At 53.8% G+C, this 26,474-nt stretch overlaps 2 protein-coding genes across 3 annotated transcripts in view; both read left to right on the forward strand.

The window, feature by feature from the left end:
• TMEM185A (transmembrane protein 185A) overlaps positions 1–16,826 on the forward strand; it is a 35,388-nt gene extending 18,562 nt beyond the window's left edge. For both annotated transcript variants that reach the window (XM_034649228.1, XM_034649229.1), the window contains exons 2-7: positions 2,235–2,411; positions 4,499–4,706; positions 10,039–10,122; positions 13,188–13,364; positions 13,889–14,012; positions 15,158–16,826. In XM_034649228.1, the coding sequence (XP_034505119.1) occupies positions 2,235–2,411; positions 4,499–4,706; positions 10,039–10,122; positions 13,188–13,364; positions 13,889–14,012; positions 15,158–15,402 (1,015 nt within the window). In that variant the 3' untranslated portion in view covers positions 15,403–16,826. The remainder of the gene's footprint in view (positions 1–2,234; positions 2,412–4,498; positions 4,707–10,038; positions 10,123–13,187; positions 13,365–13,888; positions 14,013–15,157) is intronic.
• A 1,263-nt stretch (positions 16,827–18,089) lies between these two features.
• On the forward strand, positions 18,090–20,691 carry HSFX1 (heat shock transcription factor family, X-linked 1). The gene is made up of 2 exons (XM_034649057.1): positions 18,090–18,745; positions 19,954–20,691. Exons 1-2 carry the CDS (start codon positions 18,278–18,280, stop codon positions 20,689–20,691), a joined length of 1,206 nt encoding a protein of 401 aa, XP_034504948.1. The 5' UTR covers positions 18,090–18,277.
• The last annotated feature ends 5,783 nt before the right edge of the window (positions 20,692–26,474 follow it).

Below are 26,474 nucleotides of genomic sequence, written 5' to 3' on the forward strand. Positions count from 1 at the left end.
ACCAGGGCTAAGTTGGATTTTCTGTTTAGAGTCTCACAAGGCCAAAATCAAGGTGTGGGCAGGGCTGCATTCCTTTCTGGGGCTCTGGGGCTTAATCTGTTTCCAGACTCTTCTGGGTTGTTGTCAGAATTTAGTTCCTTGCAGTTGTAGGCCTGAGACCCCATTTTTCTTGCTGGCTGTCAGCAGGAATCATCCTCAACTTCTAGAATCTGCCTGCATTCCTTGGCTCATGACTCCTTTGCTCCATCTTCAAACCGAGCAAAGGTAAGTTGAATCCTTCTAATGTTTAGAATTTTTCTGACTTCCCCTTCTGCCCCATCTCTCCTCCTCTGCTATATCTCTCTGACTCACTCATAGGCCTCCTTTTTCTGCTTTTAGGGATTCATATGATTACATTGGGCTCACCTGGAAAATCTGGGATACTCTCCCTATTTTAAGGTCACCTGATTAGTAACCTTAACTCCGTCTACAAAGTCCTTTCATGGTAGCACCTAGATTAGTGTTTGATTGAATAACCAGGGGACAGGAATTTGGGGGAACATCTTTAGAAGTCTGCCTACCACAGTTATGGACGTAATAGGAATAGTATCCTGGATTATCCAGGTAGACCCAATCACATGAGCTCTTAGGCAGAGAACTTTCATTGGAAGCAGGAGCAATGTGGCAGAAGGAGAAGCCAGAAGAATTCTAAGTGTGAGAAAGATTCAGTATGCTGTTGCTGGCTTTTAGATGTAAAGGCTTATGTGCAGGGATCAGAGAGAGACCTCTAGGATCCAAGGGCCAGCCCCAAGCTGACAGTCAGTGAAGAAACTGGGATCTCAGTGCTATAGCCACAAGAAACCAAATTGCCAGCGACCTGAATGAACTTGGAAGCAGATTCTTCCCAGAATCCCATGATAAGAGCCCAGCCAACTGACATCTTTATTGCAGCCTTATAAGCATCTGAGCAGCAAAACCATCCAAGCTTGTCTGGACTTCTGACATATACAACTGTAAGATAATAAATTTGTATTGTTTTAATCTGCTAAGTTTGTGGTGATTTGTTAGAGCAACGATAGAAGACCAAAACAGATATTAGCATGTCACTCCAGCTTTCTTTTGGTTAGTGCTTGCTTGGTATAACTTTTTCTGTCCTTTTAGTTTTAATCTGTGATTTTATAGATAGACGAAGTGGGTTTCTTACAGATCGCATATAGTTGTCCTGCTTTTTAATCCGGTCTGACAATCTTTGTCTTTTAACTGGTAAGCCATTTACATTTCATGTAATGGTCAGTAGGGTTGGGCTTTAACTACCTTCTTGCTGCATCCTGGGAACCGCCTCTAGGCAGTAAGCCAGAGCAGTAATGAAATTTACCTCCTTTCTTTTCCTTCCTTCTTCCCTTCCTGTCATTACAGTCCTTTGCTGGACACAGCCTTTGTTGTCCAGTATCTGAAAACTCTTGTTTCATATATTCTGTCCAGTTTATTGTTTAAGGTGGGAAGAAAAATCCCATTCCTCTTACTTCATCAAAGCTGGAACTAGAAGTCCTCAACAGTGTAATTTCCCATTAATATTTTAAGGACATCCTCTTTGGGAAGTTCCTTTTATGTGAAATGTGTGTGTGGGTGTTTGTGTGTGTGTGTGTGTCACAGAAAGTATAATACATGTACCAAAATGTTACTGTATCTGAATACAGCAGATTAAAAACGCCATACCTTTTTTACAAATAGAATCAAATAATTAACCACTGACAAAGCTTAACCATATCCTAAACATGTCAGCCTTTTTCAGTCTCCATGTTTTGGTACATCTAGTTCCTTCTGCTTGGAATGCTTCCGAATCTCACAGTCCTTCTTGCCTGACAGCTTTCCACATATCTTCTGGAACCAGCTCCGGGGGCATCACTTCTCTGCTTCCTAGTGCCCCCAGACAGAATCCAGATATCTTCTTCTGGTTTCCCGTCACACTCTACCCTTGCACCATTCCAGCACACACCATGCTGTATTATAGTTCTGTGTTTCTGTGTGGCCACCCTCCTACCAGGAAGCCCTGGAAAACAAGGAATTTATTTTAGTCTCTTTTATGTTTTCCTAATCCCCTAACATGGTGTGTCTACTACATAGAACCTTTCGGTATATGATTGTTGAATTAGTAACTCTTCACACGTGCTCAAAAATACTGCTGTTATGACTTCCCTTTCAGTATCACATATTTGTAAAAGTGAGTCTCTTTAATCATTTTACTTTTCTCCTAGTAAATTCCTCATCTATGCCTGTCTCCTGCTGTTCTCTGTGCTGCTGGCCCTTCGTCTGGATGGCATCATTCAGTGGAGTTACTGGGCTGTCTTTGCTCCAATATGGCTGTGGAAGCTGATGGTCATTGTTGGAGCCTCAGTTGGAACGGGAGTCTGGGCACGAAATCCCCAATATCGGTAATACTGCTTTATAAAACCCATTGGTCTCTACCCTGAGGGAGCAATATCTTGTTTTTCACTTTTTTGGGGTTTTATAAGAACTATAATACAGGGAAACTGAGTTCTGTTCTAAGTTTTTTAAAAATTAGGGGTTTGATATACGTTTTTAAATAAAAGTTGTGTCGTTTGGGGTACTTAAGATCCTAGCCAGCCCACAAAAGCCAGTGTAATCTAAAATGCATCCAAAATATCGAACTGTTATACCATGCTAGACTAGGGACTATAAAACTATCATGTTTGCAGGAGCAGTTCTGTAAACCAGAAGCCTGGCTTTGGTCATCAGGGATATATCTGTCTCCAGTTCAGTCCTGGAATTGGGGTTCTCCTGGTCCCAATCTCCTAGCCCTGGGGTTTTAGGATTGTTAGCGCTGTGGGTGGGGGTGGGGGAGGGTAGCTTGGCCAGGAAACAGTGAGTCGCTGAGACAGGGAAAGATGAGGCCCAGATGCTGTGAAGGAGAGCAGAGCCTTTGTGGCCCAGGCAAAGGGGTAAGCTTTACCTTCAACCCCCCTGTGCCTTTCTTCTCGGCTGCCTCAGCTCGTTCAGGTTCCTGGAGTTGGCTCAGCTCCGGTGTGCAGCCTAGTGCTACTGGGACCCGAAGAGTCTCTTCTCCCTCTCAGAGACTGGCACTCCGGAAAAGGAAAAAGGGGACTTGAGGGGCTATTCTCAACCTTCACCAGGAAGACGGGCAGGGAAGGAATGCCCGGTGGACAGGCGGGACACATGCAGCTGCTCGTGTGGTAGAAGGGCAGGTGTTTCAATCTTGATTAACTTTAAAAATAAGATTTAGCCCATGTCACGTACATTGCCACATGCATATCTAAGAACTTTAAAGTCGTCATGCAGAGAGCCTTGGCAGATGGGAGACGTTTGTGTGTAGCTGTTTTAAAGTCCTTAGACTTCCTTTTTCCCTTTTGAGATTACATGTACTGCTGGCAAATCTTTTCTTTTTTTATGAGATATTTTCAGGTATCTAATATTTATGACTCAAAGTATGAAAAGTTAAGTAACTAAACATTTTAGGTTCCACTAATTGATATTGAGAAGCTATTTGAGCTTTGCCCTGTTGGTTTAATTTAAGATTTTTAGAGCGAGGAAAGGAATTGTAGGTATAGAGTCGAATGTAGTGAGTGTGCAGGTGTGGTCATTCAGTGTTAACATTATCCAGTGGAATGTTGTTGGGTCCTGTAGAAGTAACCACTGGCTTCATTTTCTCTGTGTCCTAACCTCAGGTGTATTTATCATCAAGAAGGTACATCATAAATGTGTATCTGTATTTTGAATGGAACACTGTATACCTTCCACATTCATTTTTAAGCATTTTCCTGATTAGCAGCCTAATTATTTTTCAGTTGTTAATATGATAAGTTCCTGCATGATATTTAAACAGCTAATTAACCTGATTTTGTTTAAAAACAGTTTTAACTGCTCTTCCTTCTCTTTCATCTGCAGGTGTTAATTTATCCTAATGGAATAGAAAGGAAAATAAAAAGACGTTCATAATTTTATTGGCATTTTTAAATAGCACCTAATAATAGTTACTATATTTTCTTGAAATATAACCACACTCATTCATAGTTATTTTTATAGTATTGCATGAAATGTGATTTACATGGTTTTTAATTCATTGAGAGATGAGGATCATGAGATTTAAGGGATATTTGTCCATTTTTAGTAGTAGAAGCAATCAACTTGAATGATCTTGGAAGTAGCTGAATTTAAAGTTATGAACAAAAGCATTTATAATGTTTACTGTCAGGGAAGTAATAACTGGCTGTTACTTCTGAGAATGTCATTACCCAGTTAAAACTTTGTTTGGTTTGATTGTAATGTTCATTTATTGTCATGTAGTAGTTCTTTGGCATTTGAAAGATTGCCTATTAACGATTAAGTTCGTTTTCTACCTAACTTCCTCTGCTTTTTGTCAAATTCATAAATATCATTCATAGTATCAACATAGGTTGGCATTTTCCCTTGGACTGCCTGCCTGTTGTGGAGATTCTGAACTTAGTATTTTTCTTCTTCTTCTTCCAATGTCCCTTTTTAGAGCAGAAGGAGAAACGTGTGTGGAGTTTAAAGCCATGTTAATTGCAGTGGGCATCCACTTGCTCCTGTTGATGTTTGAAGTTCTGGTCTGTGATAGGATTGAAAGAGGAAGCCATTTCTGGCTTCTGGTCTTCATGCCGCTGTTCTTTGTCTCCCCGGTGTCCGTTGCCGCTTGTGTTTGGGGCTTTCGACATGACAGGTCACTGGAGGTGAGATTTCATATATCTAATTTAGAATGTTTTAAAAAGTAAAATCTTTTGGTCCATTATCGTAATATAGATTTCTTGCCCTTTGTTAGGAAGAGATTAGTCATTAACTCTAGATTATGGTAAGTAAGGACACAAAAGCTGATGAAAAAAATCATGGTTTTCTTTCTTGACTTAGAACGCAGGCTTTTCACCCAGGCCTTCAGGCTCCATCCAGCTCCAAGACTTTCCCTAGCCACCTGTACCTGTGCTGGTCAGGCTTCTCCTGAGAAGCAGAGCCAATAGGAAAGGCGGGGAAAGGAGGAAGTGAGGGAGGAAGGAAGAGAGGGAAGGGGAGCGCGATTGAATAATTCTAAGGAGCTGGCTCACGCGTTTGTGGGGCTGACAAGTCACTGGAAGGCTGAAGATGCAGCCCGAGTTGAACCTGCCATCTTGAGACACAATTTCTTCCTCTCCAGGACACCTCAGGGCCTCTAACTCATTCATTGAAACCTCCCACAGGATCGAGGATAGTCTTCTGTACTGAAAGGCAGTCCTTTCACAGCAATACCTAGACTCATGCCTGATTGAGTAAGCGGTCCCCGTGTAGCCCAGGCAAATGGATACCTCAGAGCGAGCGCCACGCCACGCCACCGCAGACCCCGGGGTCTAGCCCTTCAGCGGCTCTCCACCTCGCGTCAAGCCCTTTGTGCCCCGACATAGGGGAGACACAGCTGAATAAAAAAGCCATGTGAGCAATACTAATAGTAGTATCGAAAATGATCGCAGGTCACGTTTATCGTGCACTTACTGTGCGCCAGGCCCGGGGCTGGTAGTGTCTTAGAAAAGAGGCACAACAACCCGTGAAGCAGACGCAGCTGTCGCCCCTGCTCTGTGATCAGGGAGGGGGGTTTGTTCCTGGCCGCTTGTTAAGGGCAGGGCTGGGGCCAGAATCCCACGCCAGTCGGCCCGACTCCAGAGCCTGCACACCGAACGGCGCAGAAGCTGAGGGCTCAAAGCCCTCTACAGATGGGGCGAGTGGAGAACTAGATGCGAGGGAGACTTTGTTTTGAGCTGGGTGAGTAACAGGCAGAGGAAGGAGCGTGGCCGTGGGGCTGGAAGGCTCCCGTAGAGAGGGTGGGTGAGGGAGCAAGGCTCTTGGGAACCCAGCTGGGTCTGCACCGGGAACAGCAGGGTGTGGCTGGTCCGCTGCAGTGACCGTGAAGGGAGAGCCCTCTGAGGGCCCACTCTCCCCTCCCTGCACTTCCCCCAGCCTTCCACAACCCAGCCGCTTCTCCGCAAGGCCCCTCTGGCTGCTTGCCAGCGGGACAAGCACTTCATGAGGGAGTACAATTAGGAAAAAGATGTCTGAAAGCATCTTACCCCCAAGCAGCCTGGTACCTGTGCGGCCTCTGGCCTCTGCCCAGTGCCCCTCCCTGCTGCAGGTAGACCCTCGCCCCTTCTGGTTCCTCTGAGCATTTGCTCCTGAGTTCATCTACACTCTGTCTGGTAACTTTGGGCTCTCTCATCTGAAAGAGAAAACAAAACAACAGCAGCAAAGGCTTTTTAGTCCTCTGTTTGCCTCTTTTGCCTTTCTTCTCCTTCACAGAAAGGCTCCCTCCAACAGAGCCCTTCTGACCTCGGGCTCCCCGCTCAGCCCCACACTCCCCAGACACTGGCCAGATCCACTGGGCCCTTCCAGTCCTTTTTTTCTGGCCACCAGCCACACTGTGGCTCCTGCCACTCCTGGGCCTTTGACTAGACGCCCCTCTGCTTTGGCTCCATTGTTGCGGCTCAGGATTCTAGGCTTGGGCGCTTTCTGTCCTCTCCGTGTGTACTTGTGACCCACAATGCGGATGATCTTGCTTACACTTCTGTCTCTGCTGCCACTTTTGTGCTGTCGCCTCCTGAATTCACATGCTTGAACTCAGATTTTGATGCCAGCTCCAGACTCCTTTTCCAGCATCGCCTAAATCTGTACTCTGTGCTGGTTAAAGGCACCATTTCCACCCAGTCATCCTCACTGTTCTCCTTTATGCCCCTGTTGCTTTGCATGTTTTCTCTATTACCTGAGCAGATGAAGCAAAACCGAGCTTTAAAAATCATTTGCAAAAGCTTACATTAAACTGAATCACTGAGATCACACCTTCCAGATAATTCCCTATTTGGCTCAGTGTTTCTTGGTCGGGGGATGGGGGGACATGTGCCATTGGCCTTTTGGATGGGAAATGTTTTGTTGAACAGGACTGTCTTATGCGTTGCAGGGAGCTTCTGCCTGACCTCTGCCCACTAGATGCCGGTGGAGAGGCTCTCCCCACAAGTGTGTGTGAGACCCAGGGGCACCCTGCACCGTTCCTAGCCTCTTCCTGGGGCAGGGGCCGTGTCTCGCCCAGGTCAAAAAGCACTGAGAGAGCCATCTAAATGTAGTTGGATAGGGACTGAGGAGGAAGTTTAAGATACGTGTAAAAATTTGGCACTTTGTTTCTTAGAAAATAAAAGTACAAGAGCTAGCACTGCATCGGGCATGAAGCCGTATTTTCCTGATGCAGAGTACGAAAAATAGGACATTCATGGAGTCACACTGGGTGCTCCTACCTAGAGGAAGAAACGCCATGTCAGGAGTTGAGTGCCTCTTCGTGTTTGTGTCCCAGGAGGAGGAGTACTACATTTGCTAGGGGGTGACTGGGGATAGGCTTGCACAGAGACATGAAGGAAGAGTGGGGTTTGCCAGGGCCCCCAGTGCAGGTGGGGAAGGGGATGGTATTTTTGAGGCGGAGGGACTCACACATACGAAGTCATAGAGGCAGGAGAAAATCTGTCACACTGAGTGAACTCTGGTGACTCCAGTGTGACTGGAGTGCGGTTTTGCAAGATGCAGAGAGACTCCTGGAGGTGGATGTCGGTGAGAGTCGCACAACAGTGTGAATGTGCTTAGTGCCGCTGGGCTGTATAGCTCAGCGTGGTTAAGACAGTAAGTTTTTCCGTTGTGTGTATTTTACCACAATGAAAGAAGAATTGCCTGGAGCCTGAAGTGGAAAGGAGAGAGCGGTGGGAGTTGGGGGAAAGGAAGGCTGTAGAGAGGAACAGGGCTGAGTAGGGGCCAGATCCTCAGTCCTCAGAGCACACGCTGATCTGCCCCAGGGCACCATAGTGAACTCCCAGGGCACCATGGGATATTGGACATTTTTGAGGGAAAAGCAATGATAACTAGCTGCGAGGATACCTCCAAGTAGTTTACAGGTTTATCATTAGATCATCCTACATTAGTTTTGATGATACCAGATGATACCACAGCAGTTGCTGTGAGGAGAAGGTAGTGCCGTGCAGAACTCTGGAGAACAGCCAATGAGGGTGGTAGTGTCTTAAGAAATGGTGCAGCACCCGACAGGCACACACATCCTCATAGGAATTCGTTGTGTTTATTTAGGAATGAAATAAAAATCATATTTTTCTTTTGATTTATAGGAGGTTTTTTTTTTAAGTGGCTACTTAGGACATAAATACTTCATACATTTAGATCTGATTACTTAACCCAGTGGAACTGTTAAGGATCTCTTTCAGCCCAGAGGCCTAGAAAAGAATTGCTCTCTCACTAAATGCCCTGTGAATGGAGAACTTTGGGGAAGCTCTGGGCCAGATCAGACGGCTTCCTGTGATTTTCGTTTTGTAGGCAGTGGCAAGCCATTGAAGAGCAGTGAGTGCCACGGCCAGAAGAAAGATGGCCCTGGGGGTATTTGGGAGCAGAGAGCCTTCCAGACTGGAGGCTGGGAGCCTAGTCAGGGGGCTATTGGAAGCATTGGGGGGTGGCTGGTGAGGAGAAAGGCCTGATGAGGCAGTGGTCATCGGGGTGGTAGAGAGGACAGGACGTGGTGACTGAGCATGCAAGAGCAGGAAAAGCAGCCTAGGGTGCTTGCTGGTGGTGTGGCTTGGGTCATTGGGTCACCGCGCCGTGCCTTACAGCAAGGCGGGAGGCTCTGGAAGGGAGGGGTCAGGGTAAAGGTGTGAGGCGGTAAAGGACTCAGTCTGGGACTGGCTCTGGCCCAGGCACCTCCAGGAGAGCTGCGTCTGAGCCAGAGCAGGAAGGCTAGGTCAGAGACAGAGGTGGGTGAAGCAGCCAGCGGGAGATCACGCAAGCCGGGGCTGGGGACAGCAGGGTGAGCGAGTGAAAGCCTGCGTGTCTGTGTCCGTGTCTCTCTAGTGGGGACAGGAGACCAAGTTGAAGGCTCTGGGGGGCATCGGGGTTCAAGGAGAGGAGGAAACTGAAAAGGAGCTGCAAGGGGCGCCTGGGTGGCACAGCGGTTAAGCGTCTGCCTTTGGCCCAGGGCGTGATCCCGGTGTTCTGGGATTGAGCCCCACATCAGGCTCCTCTGCTAGGAGCCTGCTTCTTCCTCTCCCACTCCCCCTGCTTGTGTTCCCTCTCTCGCTGGCTGTCTCTATCTCTGTCGAATAAATAAATAAAATCTTTAAAAAAAAAAAAAGGAGCTGCAAGAGCACCAGGAGGAGGGCGAGACTATGCTGGGCTCCCGGAAAGAGATGCCGCACAGACACTCCATAGGACGCTCGGACTTAGGTGGTCTGATGCCGTAGAAGTTACTGACGCCCCTGACAGAGCAGTGGCCAGTGGTCGGGGCTGGAGGCTGGATCGTAGGGCTGGAGGCTGGATCGCAGGGCTGGAGGCTGGATCGCGGGGCTGGGAGCTCAGAATGGCAGGGGAGGCTGCAGGGGCTGGCACGTGCACGCTGTCTCACGAAGCTTGATGGTAACAAAGTGCTAGGGCTGGGAGGGGATACTGGCTCCACGGAAGGATGGGCTCATTTGGTTGTGGGGTTCTTTTGTGTTTAATGGGCATGAGTTGAACTTGTTTCTGTGCTTCTGGGAGGGATCAGTGGAACAGGCAGGGTTAGAGGTGCAATAAAGAATCTGAAATTGATGTCCTGATGTGACCAGGTCCCCAAGGAGCCAGAAAGGAAGGGGTGGGATGCAGAGCTGAACCTGGGGTACGAGAAGGCAGTGCAGGTATGGAATAGAGAGGTCTGCGGGTAGGAGCAGGAAGGGCACTTGCGGTGTCTGCCATGGATTGCCTCTACCAGGTGAGTCTGGAAACAAGGTTATTGTCTGGTAGAGTATAAGGAAGGGCGGGGCAGCCGCTAAGTAGAGGGGACGGGGCAGGGGACTGTGGGCAGCTTTCTTGCCACTGTGCTGCTTCGTTCCCCTGGAAACTCAGGAGGTCCCAGTATAACTTCATAAAACTTTCACCATGTTATAATTTGCATTGCCTTTTAGTGTATTAACCAAATAATTGCAGTATTGAATACAACTTTTACTTTGTTTAACTGATTCTTCTCTTCATTTTTAGTTAGAAATACTGTGTTCGGTCAACATCCTGCAGTTTATATTCATTGCCTTAAGACTGGACAAGATCATCCACTGGCCCTGGCTTGTATGTAACTTTTTAAATCCTTAAATAAACTTTTCTTTTTTTAATTATAAAAGTAATTTGTGTTCATTGTGGAAAACTTGGAAAAGACAGGCAAGCTTAGGTAAGAGGATGATAATCACCCGTAACCCACTGGGAGAGAGCATGGCTAGTGTTCGGGGTTTCCTGTGCCAGACGTGACTGCTTCGTGAAGGTAGCTGAGCCCGCGCTGTGCACATGGTTTTGTGTGCTGCTCTCTCATCCTAACACGTCATGAGCATTTTCCCCTGGCAATAAAAGGTCTTTATAAACATAATTTTAAAAGTTTAATTGATAGCAATATCCTTCAATGCATTTACCAAACCATCCCCTTCGAGTATTGAAGTTGATACCAGTGTGATGATAAATCATGATGTAACATATATTTTTGTGCCTAAAAAATCTTTGCCTGATTTTTTCATTGTTTTCTTAGGAATGACTCCAGAGACAATACTACTGGGCCAGAGGGTGGGAACTTTTTGAGATTTTGAAAGACAGACTGCACTGCCAACTTGCTTTTCAAAAAAGTTGTGCCAGTGTACAGTCCTGCCGGAGCGAGGCCTAAGTCCTGCTTAGAACCTGTGGCTTCAGTTCCTGGGTGTTTGGTTGGAACTGACTCCGTAGGTGGATAGAAGGGTGGGGGGCAGGGGTGGGTATAGGTACGTACACATGTCATTATGTGTACATGGCAAGCTACAAATAGAGAAGCCAGTAGGACTTGGACTTCCCGCTATGAATGTCTAGAAGGCAGGTGAGAACCGACGTGGGAGGCTCGTGGCCTCTGGGAGGTGAGGTCGTGCTGGGGTTTAGGGTTCCTCCCCCCGCTGCTTGATGTATACTTTTGCATATAAGACATTTTCTGTTATGAACATTGTTTACCTTTAAAAAAAAGTACCAAGTATAGCAAAAAAAGAAAATATTCATTTGTTGACAGGGAAGAAAACAAGGGAACATAGTCAACTCCATAATGAATGAAGGCGGAACTGATCACCTCTGCCCAAAGTCTTTGATAAAACAGTCATAATACAAAATGTTCAGGTACCTGTCCTCCATCTTTAGGGTGGTGTATCTGGAGAATGGTAATTGGGTTCAGGATTTTCTTTTGTGATGTAGAGAAAACGAATTGAATAAGACCAACATTTTAGTATAAGGTGCAATCAGAAAAAAAAGATGAGGAATTGTGAATGTTTTCTGTAGGTAAGCGGGGAGATTTTTCCAGCCCCAGGCCCGGGCAGGTCCCAGCAGATGGAATAGTCTAATGGCGTGCTTCTTGCAGTGATCAGGAAGGACGCAGGGAGGCCGCTATGATGGCTAGCATTCCACCTATGGGCAGGGATGAGGGGCTAAGTGAGCATGGCTAAATGAGGAGGGGCACGGGGAGGAGACCCCCGTAGACTTGACAGCAGAACCTGCCATCAGGAACTCCAGGCTACTCGAGAGGATTAAAAATCACACACCAACTCAAGTCATAGGTCTACAAACAAAAGGAAAACCAAAGAACTGTCTGAAGAAATCATAGAAGATCTTTGGGAACCTGGGGTTAGATGAGGAGTCCCTACAAGTGGCACTAACAACAAGGTCCATACAAGAAGCTCAGAATTGAAATGAATGAAAAGACAGGCCACAGAGCAAGAGAAAATATTCGCAAAGCACATGTCCAACCGAGGACTTGTATCTAAAACATCTAAACTCTCAAGACTCAAAAACCAAACAACCTAATTTTAAAATTGACAAAAGGCTTGAAAAGACAATTCACAAAGAGGATATGCATATGGCAAATAAGCACAGGGACAGGACATCATTACCCAGTAGGAAAAAGCAAATCAAGGTCAGGAGGAGGTCCCACCATGCACTCATCAGAAGGGCAGAGCTAAAACACGCCGCAGAGCGCAGGGGTGGGTGGGGAGGGATGGGGACACATGCACGTCACTGCTGCTGCTGCTGAGCTGTAGGCACGCTCAGAGAAGCAGTGTGGCCATTTCACAGAAAGTGGAGCATGGAGCTAACATACGATTTAGCGGTGCCAACCCGGGGTATATCCCTTCGTGGAATGACACCGCACGGCCACACAAAAGCCCAGACCCGCGTGTTGGTAGCGGCTTTATTTGAGACAGCCCAAAGCGGGCAAGCACCCAGATTTCCTTCCATGGGGGCTGGACGCAAGGCAGTGGTGCGTCCGTCCTCTGGAACGCCACTGGGCAGTACACAGAAACAGCCTGTCATTCCGTGCAGCGAGGGAGAGGAGCTCACGGACCTTCTGTGGATGGGAGAGGGCAGTCTCAGGAGGCCGCGCTGTGCGGCGCTCGTGAAACGACCCAAGCGCGGCGAGAGGGACTGGGTCAGTGGGTGCCAGGCGCTGGGGGTGGGGCGAGGGTACGACACCGTGAAGGACCGCACGAGGGAGGCCTGTGTCCTGCCCAGGGATACACAGCTCTGCACGTGCATGTGTGAAAAGTCGTAGAGCCTCACACCAAGAGAAAACAGTGTACCATTGGAGAGCGAGGCAGAGGGTGCCAGACGGATCCAAGGGGCAGGGCGGGAGGGAGAAAGAGCACATGCGGGCTCCCATGGGGTTGTGAAGCAAGGGGTCTCAGGTGCGACGGCAGTAGGTGGGGAAGCCGTCTGGGCGAGGTGGCAGGGACTGGGCGGCAGAGGCCTCTCGGCGACCGTGCGCGTGTGAGCAGAGGGCGGCCTCAGGTGGGGTGGGCAAACAGCTGTGAAGACGGGGTGTCGGGAAGGGGGGCGTGCGTGCGGGGCACAGGGCAGGCCGCCCTGCTTCCCTCGGGGCAGAGCCAGGTGTGGGCTGAATGAGGTCCTGTCTTAGGGCAGCTGCTGGGCTCTCCACCCCGAGAGTGCCCCGCGGAGAGTGTGTCCCGGAGCAGGCCGCAGCCCCAGGCCATCCTCAGCGCGGTCGCCGGCTGCGGGCTGCGGGGCAGCTGTCCCCATTGCCGTCGGCACTGTCTCAGCCGCAGATGTGCACCAAGGGGCTGGCTCTGCCTGCCTTCAGGTGCTGGACAAATCCTACAGACTACATTCTCTCCTTCCCTCAGGTCGTGTGTGTCCCCCTGTGGATTCTCATGTCCTTTCTGTGCCTGGTGGTCCTCTATTACATTGTGTGGTCTGTCTTGTTCCTGCGTTCCATGGATGTGATCGCAGAACAGCGAAGGACACACATAACGATGGCACTGAGCTGGATGACCATCGTCGTGCCTCTCCTTACTTTCGAGGTAAGCTTTCAACAACAGAACGCTTCGGGCCCTGAACCCCACCCTTCCCTGGGCCGGCCCTCCTGGTGCCTGGAAAGCACGGTGGAGAGTGGCAGGAGGGAGAGGGTGATGGTAGAATTAGAGCACCCTTTCTTTCCGGGAGTGAGAAGTGAGTCTCCGTAGCCAGGATGCGCATCAGCGTGTTGATGTGTCCACATCTGGGAAGAGGCAGTTGGTGGTTTTTCGTATTTGAGTTCCGTGCAGAATTAGAGACTGGGCACTGTTGACCCTTTAGAACAAACACCAGCAGGGGCTTCCCATCACAATCCTGGTGTTGGAAACTTCCCAACTGGACAGATTTTGCATCGTCCTGAAGAGGGATAAGTTTATCTCGTGCTTCCCCCAGAATGGAGGGTTTCTCTAGTCTCCTGTGGAGTGGACCTTCCCCTTTATGAGACCCGACAAGGGAAGGGTGGATGGGCCTCAGACATTGTCCGTCCTTGGGTGCTTTATCAATAGAACCTCAACTATTTCTCTTTCCTTAGATCCTGTTGGTTCACAAACTGGATGGCCACAATGCGTTCTCTTGCATCCCGATATTTGTCCCTCTTTGGCTTTCCTTGATCACTCTGATGGCAACCACATTTGGACAGAAGGGAGGAAACCACTGTATGTACTCCACACTTCAGAAGCCCTTGCCCTGTGTGTGTGTGCGTGCGTGCGTGTGGCCCCACGCTATGAAAGGATGAGCCTGAGGGCCCCAGTTAAGGAGGTCGCCTGAGGAAGGCCTGGAACCTTCCAAGGGAAGGGTGTGCTGTCAGCCTCGCTCTCCATGCCCTGCACTATGACCTCCCCAGTGGTGCGCTCTGCCGTCTGAGGTAGGGTTGACTGTAACAGGCAGCCTCTCAGCTCTGTCCCCTCTGCTGCAGTATGAGGACCAAGCTCCCCACTTCCCAGGGGCTCCCAAGGATGAGATAAAAATCCATGTCGCCCACCAAACCCTGGGAGTCCTCTTAGGTTCTGTGTCCTCCTTGCTCTCCCCAGTGACATTCCTGACCTCACTGTGGCTTGTCAGTGGTGCCCTGCTTGCCCTCTCTTCTCTCCACCTGCATGATGGCGCATTCAGGTTTGAAGTGATCTTTGACAACGGTTCCTTCCTCACTAGACTGTAAGCTCCTTTGCAGGTAGCCCCAGAGCATGCCATTCTGGAAGCTGGGGGATAGGGGGGTTGTGCCCTGGGAGAGCCAGCTGATGGTCCCATGGTACAGACGGCAAGAGCAGGCCTCGGAGAAGTAGCTTTGAGGGGGCCCTGTGAGCTCAGGCTGCCTGCCGGCCTGGACCGACGTGCCTGCCACATGCCGCCAGAAGTCCCTTTTTTGGTTGACGTTCTTGCCATTCTTTGTCCTATGTGAGCATATCCCAGGTGGGGAAGACGAGAGGATGCTGACGTAGTCTTGATGCCGCAGGTATCTGTCCAAGACTTGCTAGAGTAGGTCCTATCCCTGCAGCCCCCACCACAGTGCCCAGGAGGCCTGTGCCAGCAGACGCCACCACCTCACCCACTCTCTGATCTCTGACAAGGTCACGGCACTACGTGTGGTCGCTGCCAGTCTGGGAAGCCCACTTGGAGAGCCAGGGAGCCACAGGCCTTTCTTCTTGCCCTCAGTGAGGATTCAGGCCTTGCTCGATCTTCATTTCTAAGGCATCAGGACAAAGCATTACGTTGTACGAGTAAATCTTCATGTTCAGGAAAGTAAAGTGACAGGAGATTCAGGAGAGGCCAGTGTTTGAAAAAGTGCATCCTTCTTTTTCAGGGTGGTTTGGTATTCGCAAGGATTTCTGTCAGTTTCTGCTTGAAATCTTCCCATTTTTGAGAGAATATGGAAACATTTCCTACGACCTCCATCATGAAGATAATGAGGAAATGGAGGAAACGCCAGTTCCAGAACCTCCTAAAATTGCTCCAATGTTTCGGAAGAAGACCAGGGTGGTAATCACCCAGAGCCCTGGGAAATATGTCCTCCCGCCTCCCAAATTAAATATTGAAATGCCAGATTAGACACCACTCCCTGGAACAGAATGTAGGTGGACAGGGACGCACGCTGTCTTCTACCCCCTCGGCCTCTTTGTTTACCCCCCGCCCCGAGCTGGAGCTGGGGTCCCGGGGACTTCCATCTCATGCCTTGTTTGCACTCAATGCCTACCAGTGACTCACCGTGACGGGATGCACACATGGCAGGGGACGGGCACGCGCAGTGTGGGCTGGGGGGGTGTCAGTGCTGTGGGTGTGATGGAGGGAGCATGTGTGAGAAGAAGAAAGCAGTCCCCTACTCTGGGCAGGTGCCTCGGGAGCTGGCTTGGCTCTGTTAGGGACGGCTGATGAGGCCAGAGAAGGAACTGGTTTTCAAAGTGCTAAAATTCCCATCAAAGGGGTTCTTTGAAAATGTGTTTTTAAACCAGGCTGGCCTCACCACGTAGCTTAGCATCTGCTGTTGTGGCGTAGTCCCTAGGAACTGTAGGTACGCCTCTGTGGCACCGCGCACACCCACGCCGTCGCTACCGTTTGTGTTCCTGCCGTGGGAGTAGTTTGTCTTCGGGCAGTGCTGACAGCAGTTGTTAATGGCCCCATTGGTGAGCCCTTTCTAATGGAGCGACTCTGTGCCTGTATAGTATTTATACAAATATTTTAGCATTGTAATATACCGTGTCAAATCCTAGTTCTGTACAGTATACTCTGTTAAAGTATTTTTCTACAAGCTCGTATTGGAGACATCCGTGTTCTGTTGCAGAAGTAGAAACTGCTGGCACACCCGTCCTGCCCGGGGGGGGTCACCGCTCATGGGACACCATCATCTCCGCCGTGGAACCCTCCACACACAGTCCGGCTACTTCCAGAACAGCCAGAAAAGGCAAGAAACGGCTTGGGCTCTTCCTGCGTTCTGGGAAGCCTGGCTGTCAGACAGCTCTCAAGCACGACCTGAAACTAGAAATCCAGGACAAAGTGGCTGAGACTGGACACAGCCACTGGAATGGTGGATTTGTTAAGGGCTGAGGCCTTGTGTCTGCCCCCACTGAGAACCCCTCTGGCTGGCCCCGGGTGTGTAACGAGGAGTGCGGTGGCTCCAAGAGTGGCTGCTGGGGACAGGCGTCAAAGCAGAAGCAAGCCGACCCTCCGGGCTAAGAGCCTTCTGCCTGAGAACAAGCCACCATTTGTTCTGGGAGGGAAAAGGAGCCCTGACATCCTCACCCAGGAGAAGAGGGAAGGCTTTAACGGGCAGCCGTTGCCATGTTGAAACTGGGCTCAGCTGCTGTCCAGCACAGACGAGACCACCTGGCACAGGCTCCCACGAGCCTGCGGTCTCTGGGGGAGACGGGAACATTCAGGATGGCAAAGCCTTGCCTGCTTGGTGTGTCACAAATGTAGCGCAATCCACTATTTTTGCTCCTGCAGCTGTTCAATAAAATGGGTCCTCCTTTTCCATGGTACTGTGTGCAGCTCACTTTAGCTGTAGTCCAGGCCCCTGCAGTTCTCTCCGCCAGCATAAAAACACCCTCCAGTTGCCCTGGTCGGCAAGACGCATGGGGGTGGGTGAACATCTGTAATGAGTCTTCAGGTACAGCCTGAACATACAGAGTGTAGACGGAAAGGCGGACACCCTGGAGACCCGACCAGTGGCTGGGGAATGCCCTGCCACCACTGTGACAGCTTGGAAGCCTTACGAGAGTATTCTCGAGCCCCGAGCCAGTCTGAACCTGCCATGGGCATTGTAGTGGGCTTGAGGCATTGCCCGGTGCCACCAGCGGCTGAGCGCTGCTTACGTTTGCATAAATTGCCCTGTGATTTCTGTCTAGCTCGCCCTGGCTGTCTGCATTTTACTGGGCACTCAACTCGGGGCATTTCAGCCCGTGGTTTGTACCTGAGGGTGATGGAATGATGCCCTGCGGGGAGCCAAAGGCCACAGACTCTATTTCAGACAAAATAGCCTCGGGCTTGGAGGCATTTCTGCTTCATGGAAATCTCTGGAAGATCATCGAGTTCCACGCCCAGAATTGAGGTGGGGAGGGGGTGCTTCGGGGGACGTGGCCCTGCCCGTGGGGGAAAATGTGCTAGACGGGCTTCTCTGCATGGCCGCCTCTTGCTGATTCTCCCAGCCCCACAGCCGCAGGGAGGATGGTGGAGCTCCAACCCTGGGCCCGAACGAGGACGCGCGTCCCTGCAGAAGTCGGTAAAGGAAAGGAAAGGAAGCCGGTGCTAGGCCCGCGGCTCCTGCCCCTCCCGGCGGGCTCCGGACTCTGCCCGGCAGGCGATGGCGGGGTGCGGAGCAGGACACCTGCAGGCTGAGGGGAGGCAAGGAAGGAGAAGGCCTCTTCCTCCACCGCCTCCCCCTCCTCCTCAGTCTGCCAGGTGGCGGTGGGACACCTGGCGAACCCGTCACCTAAGCGGCACTGGGCCCTGTGGCCTCGGTGACCCACGGCGTGGGTGAACTAGGAGGGTCTCCGGGGAGGACCTCGGCGCCCTGGCCGTGACAACGCTAAAAGGACCCCGTGGCCCGCACCCTTGACCGTGGACACCCGTCCCGGCCTTTGCTCGGTGCTTGAAAGTGTGCCTCTTGTTCAGGGCTCTCGAGGCCCAGGGGCTCAGAGAATGACCTCTGACCTCCTCTAGGCACCCCGTCAGCGTGGGTCAGCCGGGCCCCCGGGAGACAGACGCAGGACACAAAGATGGTGTGGGGTTTGCCCCGCGTGTTTGGCAGGTTACTCGAAAGCCGTAGGTGAGGGTCCCCTTTCCTGGCGAGGGACCGTGTGTGCCCGGAATGTTGGCGAGCTGACAGGTCACTCGTGTGGCTGGACCTTTATCAGGCCACCAGCAGGCTGTGTTGTGATGTCACCCCCAAGTCACCGAGCCCCTTTGTGATGTCCCACACTGCAATGTTATGCAGGGGCGCTGCCAGCTGCGCGGAACTCTCGGGTCTGCAGAAGGCAGGATGGCTAGCAAGGAGGAGAGCGGGCCGCCGCCCTTCCCTCCAGAAGCCCTGGCTCCGGCCTCCGCCACCGCTGGCTCCCAGCGCAGCGCTCCTCCGGCAGACCCTCCCCTCAGCCTGGCCCAGCCCGGGTCGGCCGGGGACCCCGGCTGCAGGCTGCTGCTGGAGGAGAACGGTTTCCAGGCCCTGACCCAAGAGCCTTTGTTCGAAAGGCCCCGCACCACCCCGGACGCCCTGTCCCCGGGAGAAGGCGATCTGCTCTGCCTGCCCTTTCCCAAGAAGCTGTGGAAACTCGTCAACAGCAGCCAGTTTGCATCCACTTGGTGGGAAAACGATGGCACGTGTATAGGCATCAAGGAGAAGCTGTTTCAGGAGGAGGTTTTGGAGATGGAGGGCCCAACAAAGTGTTTGAGACGGGCTGTATGAAGATTTTGTCCCGCAGCTCAGCCTCTACAGGTTCAGCAAACTGTGGCAGGACGTCCACACATCCCCGTGCCTCGCCAACTTGCTCCCCGGAGGGGCGCCCCTCTGTGTCCTGAGCAAGATAACAGGGGACGCCCCCGCCCCTGCCAGGGGCCCAGCCACCAGGCTCTGGGGGAGGGCGTGAGGTCGGGGGTGGGGTGGGAGCTGGAGCCCCCAGGACCGCCTCTTGGGAATCCGGTGCCCGCGTCCCCCTCTGCGCGGTGGTGACAGCGACTGAGACTGAAGGTGGGGAAAGGGCTCGGGATGGTGCCCTGTGTGTCGGGGGGGGGATACTTTCTTCAAGGACACACGTGGTGCACCCCATGCTCACCAGAGCTGACACTGGCGGGGGGCACTGGGAATTGCTCCGAGAGTAGATCCCAAGAGCTCTCCTCACCAGGAAGAAAAGGTGTTTTCCCTTTTTCCTTTCTTTCTTCCGCCCCGCCCCGGCCCCCAGCCCCCAGCCATTTTCCTGTTTCTTTGTGTTTGTTTCTTTGGCTCCGGTGTCTCTGTGAGAGGATGGGCACCAACTAAACTACCGTGCTCGTCATTCCCAGCACATGTCAGGGAAGGCCTTGTTCTGCACACCCCCAACCGAGTGCTGCCTGTACAGCCTGGCTCCATAGCACTCCGCACACGCTGGACCTCCTACCCGGCTGCCCTGCGTGGGGGCGGAGACCCCACGTCACCAGGGGCTGTGTGTGCACGCACAGGACCCCCACGGCTCTAAGCCTGCAGCGAGGCGGGTGGACAGGCCCCTTTTGGCGAATAGCCACGTCCCCTGGCTCCGCTGGGGGCAGTGCTCGCCCCAAAGCCCTCCTGGGAGCCTACAGAGGCTTGAATGGATGGGCATGCTTCCGAGCTCAGCCAGGCCCCTGGAGGCCTCGAGCCAGGGACTCCCAGCCCCGGGGATGATCCTGCGGCCGGCCGATGCTTGCTCGGAAAGCCGCCCAGTCTCCTGCCCCGTGGGCAAACTCCAAGCCCCCCACCCCCCGACCCTTCTTTGGACTTGGAAGCTGACCCCAGTCGGCCACTTGTAGCCCTTGCCCAAGGGTGACATGGGAGTCCCTTGTGAGCGAGCCTTGAGGACGCGAAAGCTAGCGCCCGGCTTCCTGTCCAGACTGTGACCTGCTCCCCAGAGGCCTGGGGCCCGACCGCCGGGTTAGAGCGTGGAGGGGCCCCGACTGTTGTTGGCCTGGGCGATCAGCTCTGTCGTGACTTGGACGCTCTTCTCCCCTTTATGCTTTGCACCGCAGTTACAGTCCTACAGGAGCCCCTTCTTTAAGAGAGACTGCCCTCACCTGCTCCTGAGCATGAGGAGGAGAGTGGGAGTTGAATCCGCATTGAGGCAGATGGAGAGCAAGCGCGAAGCCCCGGGCGTTGTCCCGGCGGCAGCTACAGCCAGCCCGCGACCAGAGGGAGTCCTGTCCTCTGCTGGGGACCAGCTGGAGCCGGTGAGCGGCCCGCAGCCGGACGTCCCCGCCGCCCGGGTCAGGAGCCAGTCAGCCCCTCCGGTCATTCTCGGGGCGGCGGCCAGGCCCACCATAACAGATGCCTATGCTGCAGTAGGCCGGCCGGCGGACGGCCAGCCCCAGGGTGCCTGGGCACCCGTCCCCCTCGCGGCGGACGTGGCCGGGCCTGCGGCCTTCCCCTGGGTCTGTCTCACCTTGCCCTCCGTGCACGTGCATCCTTACGGGCCGGTGCTGGGCCTTGCCGCCGGGCCCCCCGTGCTCCTCCCCGTGGCCGGGCTGCTGCCTCTGTGCCACCCCTGGGTGCCTGGCGTGCCTCCTGGACCTGCCACCTCCCTGACTGTGATTCCCCATCCCCCAAACCCCTTCCACTGCTGTCTGGGCTGCCGCTGTTTCCCCGCGTACCTGCCACCTCCCCATGGGCCCCCAGAATAGCCCGGCTGGGCACACCACAGCAGCTAGGGGCGGTCATGTTGCCGGAAAACAGGCAGGTCGATAAAACACTTCCGAAAGGGAGCCCTTTTCTGAGGAACCCAAGTGCTCGTGGCCTCCGTGATGTTTCTTTCTTAGCAGCTGGCTAGCTCTCAGCTCTCCTTCTGCTTGCGTGGTAAAGAATCGAGCAGAATACGAGTCCTGGCAGAATGCAGGGGCCCAGGAGACCCTCAGTCAGGCCCCTCGGAGGTTCCGCGTCCGCTCACTAAAAGGGCTCTTTATGGCGCCTAACGGATACGGGAACCTAGCTTCGCTGGCCTAGCGAGCAGCATGGCAGCGCTTTCCGGGCCACGCAGGCCCATTTCCCCGCCACGCTGGGGCCCTTGTGTGGCAGGATCTTCACCGTACCCATGAGAAATGGGTCAAGTCTCACCTCGGGAGAGGGCTCCAAGGTGCCCCTGGCGTTCCCCAGCACCCCGATGGTGGGTGCAGACAGTCGCCGCCAGAGTCCTGCAGGTTTCCAGTGCACAGGGTGCTCGCTGGTGTCTGGATGGCAGGATGTATGGTTGGCTCTTCCTGCAGCTACAGGAGCTGGTGACTTTCTCCTTTTTTTCCCCCTTCCCTTCTCTTTCTCTTTTGAACTAAACATGTCCAGGGAGTCACGCTTCGACGTGGGAAGAAGCAACCTCTGGTTGCCGGGCGACGGGATGTATGGTTGGCTCTTCCTCCAGGTACAGGAGCTGGTGACCTCTTCCTTTTTTTCTTTTTTTCCATTCCTTCTCTTTCTCTTTTGAACTAAACACATCGAGGGTGTCACACTTCGACGTGGGAAGAAGCAACCTCTGGTTGCTGGGGTGTCTAGCGTCTCGAGAATGCATGCTCCTCTCGACGAGCCTCTTTACAGAGTGATTATCTTAAGGAACATAGGCAATGAGCATCCGTGCTCTCCCCGTAGCAATATTTGGGCAGAGACAACATCGGAAGGGCTCTGAAAACAGGCAGAAGAGGGAGAGAGGGGAAAGCAGCCATCCACGAGAACCAAGAGACACCGCACTGCTCTATTTTCCATTGGACAGCATGTAGGGCATCCCCCGAGAAGGGGGAAGAGCCCGTAAAGAGAATGAACGCATGGGCGACGTGGCAACGGGGGCACCCGTCATCCGGAGGCTGGCGCTCACCTGACCGCGGCCCATCTAGCCTGTCCCAGCCTGCTCCCTTATGAACTGACGCTCACAGGTGGGTCCTCATCCCCTTTCGAAGGGTCCTTAGCCTGGCAACTCCTTGGCTCTTGAGAGGTGCGTTTGTTTTTTTCATCTACATTTTGGACCCCCGATCTCCAAGCACATACTGTTTTGAACACCACTCTCCTATGAGCTGAAACCCATGGGCAACGCGCTGACACGCAAATCTCTACAAAGAGGGGCAGGCGTGCACTGCTGTCGCCTCGATGAACTTCTTTTCACAAAGGGCATGGTCCTATGTACAAAACCTAGACTGCGTGACGTCAGGGGCAGACCCATCCCACACTTCCTTCCCACCACTCAGTCGTGTCTGCGTGTCCACCCTACCCTCTGCTAATGGAACCTGGCTGGCCTCGAGCCCTCCTGGGCTGGGCCACGGGGCAGCGCTCTGAGCTCAGCCAGGACGGAACTGAGCCGGAAAGGCTTACCATGGGGCTGGGCCGAGACGGCCAAATAAAAGTCTTGGAGACAACTAGCGCTCGGGGGAACACAGGAGAGGCCATGCGGGCCCAGGGCACTGCATTTTACTTTCTCTTCTTGTAAGACGTTATTTATTTGAGAGAGAGAGAGAGAACAAGCGAGAGCTGAGGGAGGAGCAGAAGGGCAGGCAGAGGGACGGGGAAGGAACCTCAAGCAGACTCCGCGCTGAGCGCAGAGCCCGACGCAGGCAGATCCCAGGACCCCGAGATCATGCCCCGAGTGGAAACCCAGAGTCGGACTCTCGATCGACTGAGCCCCTCCCCCCCACGCAGGCACCCCTGGATCTTACTTTTCTTCCCAGGACACCATCCTAGGTGAGAGCATCCAGGAAAGTGAAAATGCCATTCAAACAGCAATGGCTGCACAAGGAGGGCCGTGGGAAGTGTGCGTCAAAGTACGAGAGATGGGACGTTTGATGCCCAACTGGTAGAGCCAGGCGAATTGGGCGGCCGTGGACGCGCTGCCCACAGAGCGTTGCCCAAGCCTCCTTGGTGCTGGGCTGGGGTCAGCTCTGTTCCCCGAGTGGGCCCCCGCCATCCCCCCTAGGCTCCCTTTCTCTCTGTCCCTTCTTGGGGGAAGGTGCCAAATGGTGACGGGACGGAGGGTGGAGGAACCTGAGCCTTTCCCCCACTGAACGGCCAACCCCAGGAAAAAGAAGAGCCGTCATCGTCTGTCCTGGAGCGCGTGTCCTGTGGAAACTTGCACGCCATTTCCTGCCTGGGTGCCCTTTAGGGCTTGGGGAGGATTGTGGTTCACGCTCACCCCAAGAGTCACCATATGAAACACGCATCACCGGGGCCACAGAGACCGACTTGGTGCTCTGGGCCGTCGCCCCAAAGGAGAAGGCCATGGGCTGTCACGTGGTTCTGTGACAGCTCATGAAGCAGCGATCCGAGAGAGGGCTTTCTGTGAGAGGCACCAAGAGCTGGGACCTCGTTCCCCAGCCAAGCCTTAGAAATCCCCAGCCCAGTCCCCGAGAAGAGAGGTTCTCACCCTGGCAACCCCTCATGGCAGGGCGATCCCCAGCTGGGCACACACAGGCAGCAAGGGCTAGAGAGATTTCGGTGGTCCCCACTGGGGAGCAGAGCGGTCGGGGAGGGGGCGCTCCTGACTTCCGGAGCGCAGAGACCAGGGATGTGGCAGAACGGCCTGCAGCGGTGAGCACAGGCCCCACGCGAAGGAGGACCCAGCCCCTGGCGCCCACAGTGCCGCCTGCCACCGGAGCACAGACCGTGGCTGGGAGCGCGGCCTGCCCACCCCCACCTCCCACCCCGTTGCCTCCTGCTTCCCCTAGATACCTTGAGGCTCAGGACGCCTCAGTGTGCAAGGCAGGGTCCAGAGGGAGGACTTGACCCCCCCCTTCCCAAATATACAAAGCAGCTGGAAAGGTCCACTCCACATGATGGCAGTTCAGGTGAACGCTTGGTAAGTGCGGGTCGCCATGACGACAGAAGCAAGGCCACTGTTCAGAATGCCCTTTCGGAGACACTGGGGTGCCTACAAATACAGGAGGACGCTATTTCAAAGTGTGAGTGCCCAACAGCTCTTAGGAAATGGCCGCATGGCACGTGTCAGGGAAACCTTGGTTTCTTTGTTCTTTGCTCAACTGCAGAGGTTCAGAACCCCTGACATTCTGGGTCTTCAGGTGACTTTAAAAGCTGAACTTGCAGTCAAGCCCTGTCAGGGTTTTGGAGCAAATGGGGCTCAGCCTGTGGTGACTGACACTGGCCCGCGCTTCGGCGCCGAGCTCTCGGGGGAGGAAAGCTGTTGGGGTTTGGCGTGAACCTTTATGAGCCAAGACGCCTAAATGAATCACGCTCTACGGACTGGCGGGTAAGGCTGGTTAGAGGCCACAGCCAGAGTCTGGCCCACACGCCCACACAAGCAGGGTCTCTGGCGTGGTCGCAAGGTGCAGAGACGGGTCCGGGGCTACCGCTTTGGCCTGGGACAGGACGTCAGAAATGGGCAGGGGTGGTCCATGTTGCCACTCGCAGACGGGCCCCCGGGGGTCCGGGCCCAGTGTGCTCCCCCGCCATCCCCCCCACCCCGTCCCTGGGACCCTTTACACACACACTCCCACCCACCCGGCAGAGGAGCTCCTTTCCTCCCAGAGCGGTCCTGGCAAAGAAGTCCAATCGGCTCTTCGGGAGACCCCCAGCTTCTCCAGTACCTCAGACATCCGTGGGGGCACTAGGGTGCAGCTAGCGCAGTGGGGACCCAGGCCAGCATGAGGATGGGATCCGCGGGGCTCGTCCCGGATCTGGCCTAGTGGCGGCCCCAGCCTCCCGGAACCTCCTTTTGGATGGGCACAGGGCAGCCAGGAGCCCACCTCCTCAGTCTCCCGCCTTCCCAATGGGGAGAGCCAGACAAACGGGCACCTGGAACCGGGCTGCTCACCGGTTCTTACACCCCCTCCCCCATGCTTGAGTCCACCTCAGGCCATCATGGACAAGAGGGGCCAGGAAAACCTTCTCTCCAGACCATTAGGGGAGGAGGCACTCAGCGGACTCACCCTTTCATTCTTCCCAAGTGAGGCGAGAGAGTCAGGGGCCACTCGGAGCACTCGGGGCACAGCCTGGCGTGCTCTTGCTGACTCAGGCTGATGCGCGCCTGCACTAGCGTCCCTCTTACTGACCACCTTGTCACCTACTGGGGACCCTGTCCTCCTGCCTGAGCACAAGGAAGGCAGGATGCACCGGGGAGACGGACGTGGAGTGGGTTACCGAGCGCCACGTGGGGGAGAGCGGGCGGAAGCTGCGCTTCTGTGGACGGTGGCGTCCGACTGCACCCCGGAGGGGGGCCTGCTGTCCAGCCACTCGGAGCTGATACCGTCCGCCTCTTTGCTCCTTAGCAGACAGGCAGACAGCACGGCCCCTCGCTGGCATTCTCGGGTAGGGCCAAAGCCGACAGTCACCAGGAGCACTGCGCCGAAGCTTGTCGCGCTTACGTCTTGCCGAAAGGGTTGCACACCTTCTTTCCATCATAAGCAGGGGTGACGGTCCCCACGCGCTCCCCCCTGCATGGTCGGGGCCCTCACTCAAAAGAAATGCTCCGTTTATTTGGGGCACGACGGTTGGGCAATCTCCGCAGCAGTCACCCGACGACATGTCAGGCTCAGCGTGTCACCCCGATGGGCGCCCCAGATGCCAGGCCTTTCCTTCGGCTGCTGTCACACTTCCCTTGGGGGCTGTGGTGCTCACACGAGACAGGACGAGGCCCCCGAGCACTCAGCACGAGGTCTCCACAGACCCAACTGACTGAACTCCCCGCGTTCAACGGCCAAGTTCTAGCAAAGTGCTGGGTCCCAGGTGAGCAGGACAGTCCCGAGGCCTGCCTGCTCGGTGAGGGCCACGAGCAGCAGAATGGCTCGCTGCACGGGGGATGTTTCAAGAGCACCAAAGGAGCGGGCTCCGGCAGCTAAGGAAATGCTGCCTCCCGAGTGCACAGAGGGAAGGGGGGGACTCCTTGTTTTTCCCGNACAGAGGGAAGCGGGGGACTCCTTGTTTTTCCCGGGGATCGGGGGACAGCGAGGGCCCTTTCCCAAACACCGCTGGAGCGGGGCTGGGGGGACAGCGGAGCCTAGGTGCAAGGGCGTCTATGTGCACACCGAGCCAGAGAAGCCCTGGGTCTCCCCTGGTGGCAGCTCCCATGCCTGCTGGTCACCATCCAACAGCTTGTGGAGGCCAGGGGGATGTCCTGAGAACCCAGAGAGCCCCAGAGCGAACAATGCAAAGACAGACAGAACTGCAGGAAGAAACAGACAGCTCTACAATCGAAGTCGGAGACTTCACTATCCCGTGTGGTGGACTCAATTGTGTGTCCTCCTCCATATTCATACGCTGCCGCTGATGTCACTGTGTTGGGAGAGAGGGCCCTTGGGGAGGGGACTAGGGGTAAATGACATCATAAGGGTCATAAGCCCCAATCTGATGGCACCAGTGTCCTTGTAAGGAGAGGAAGACACAATGCAGATCTCTCTCTCTCTCTCTCTCTCTCTCTCTCTCTCTCCCTCTCTCTCCCCGACCTACCTATGAACAGAAAAGAGTCTGTGGGAGGGGCACAGCG

The sequence above is a fragment of the Ailuropoda melanoleuca genome, chromosome X (assembly GCF_002007445.2).
Source record: "Ailuropoda melanoleuca isolate Jingjing chromosome X, ASM200744v2, whole genome shotgun sequence".
In the NCBI taxonomy this organism is placed as follows: Eukaryota; Metazoa; Chordata; class Mammalia; order Carnivora; family Ursidae; genus Ailuropoda; species Ailuropoda melanoleuca.

Coding starts and splice junctions, on each gene's coding strand:
- HSFX1 (XM_034649057.1), top strand. CDS start 18,278: ATGCAGGGGCGCTGCCAGCTGCGCGGAACTCTCGGGTCTGCAGAAGGC. Junction 18,746..19,953: donor CAAAGTGTTTGAGACGGGCT/GTATGAAGATTT, acceptor CCGCCGGGTTAG/AGCGTGGAGGGGCCCCGACT.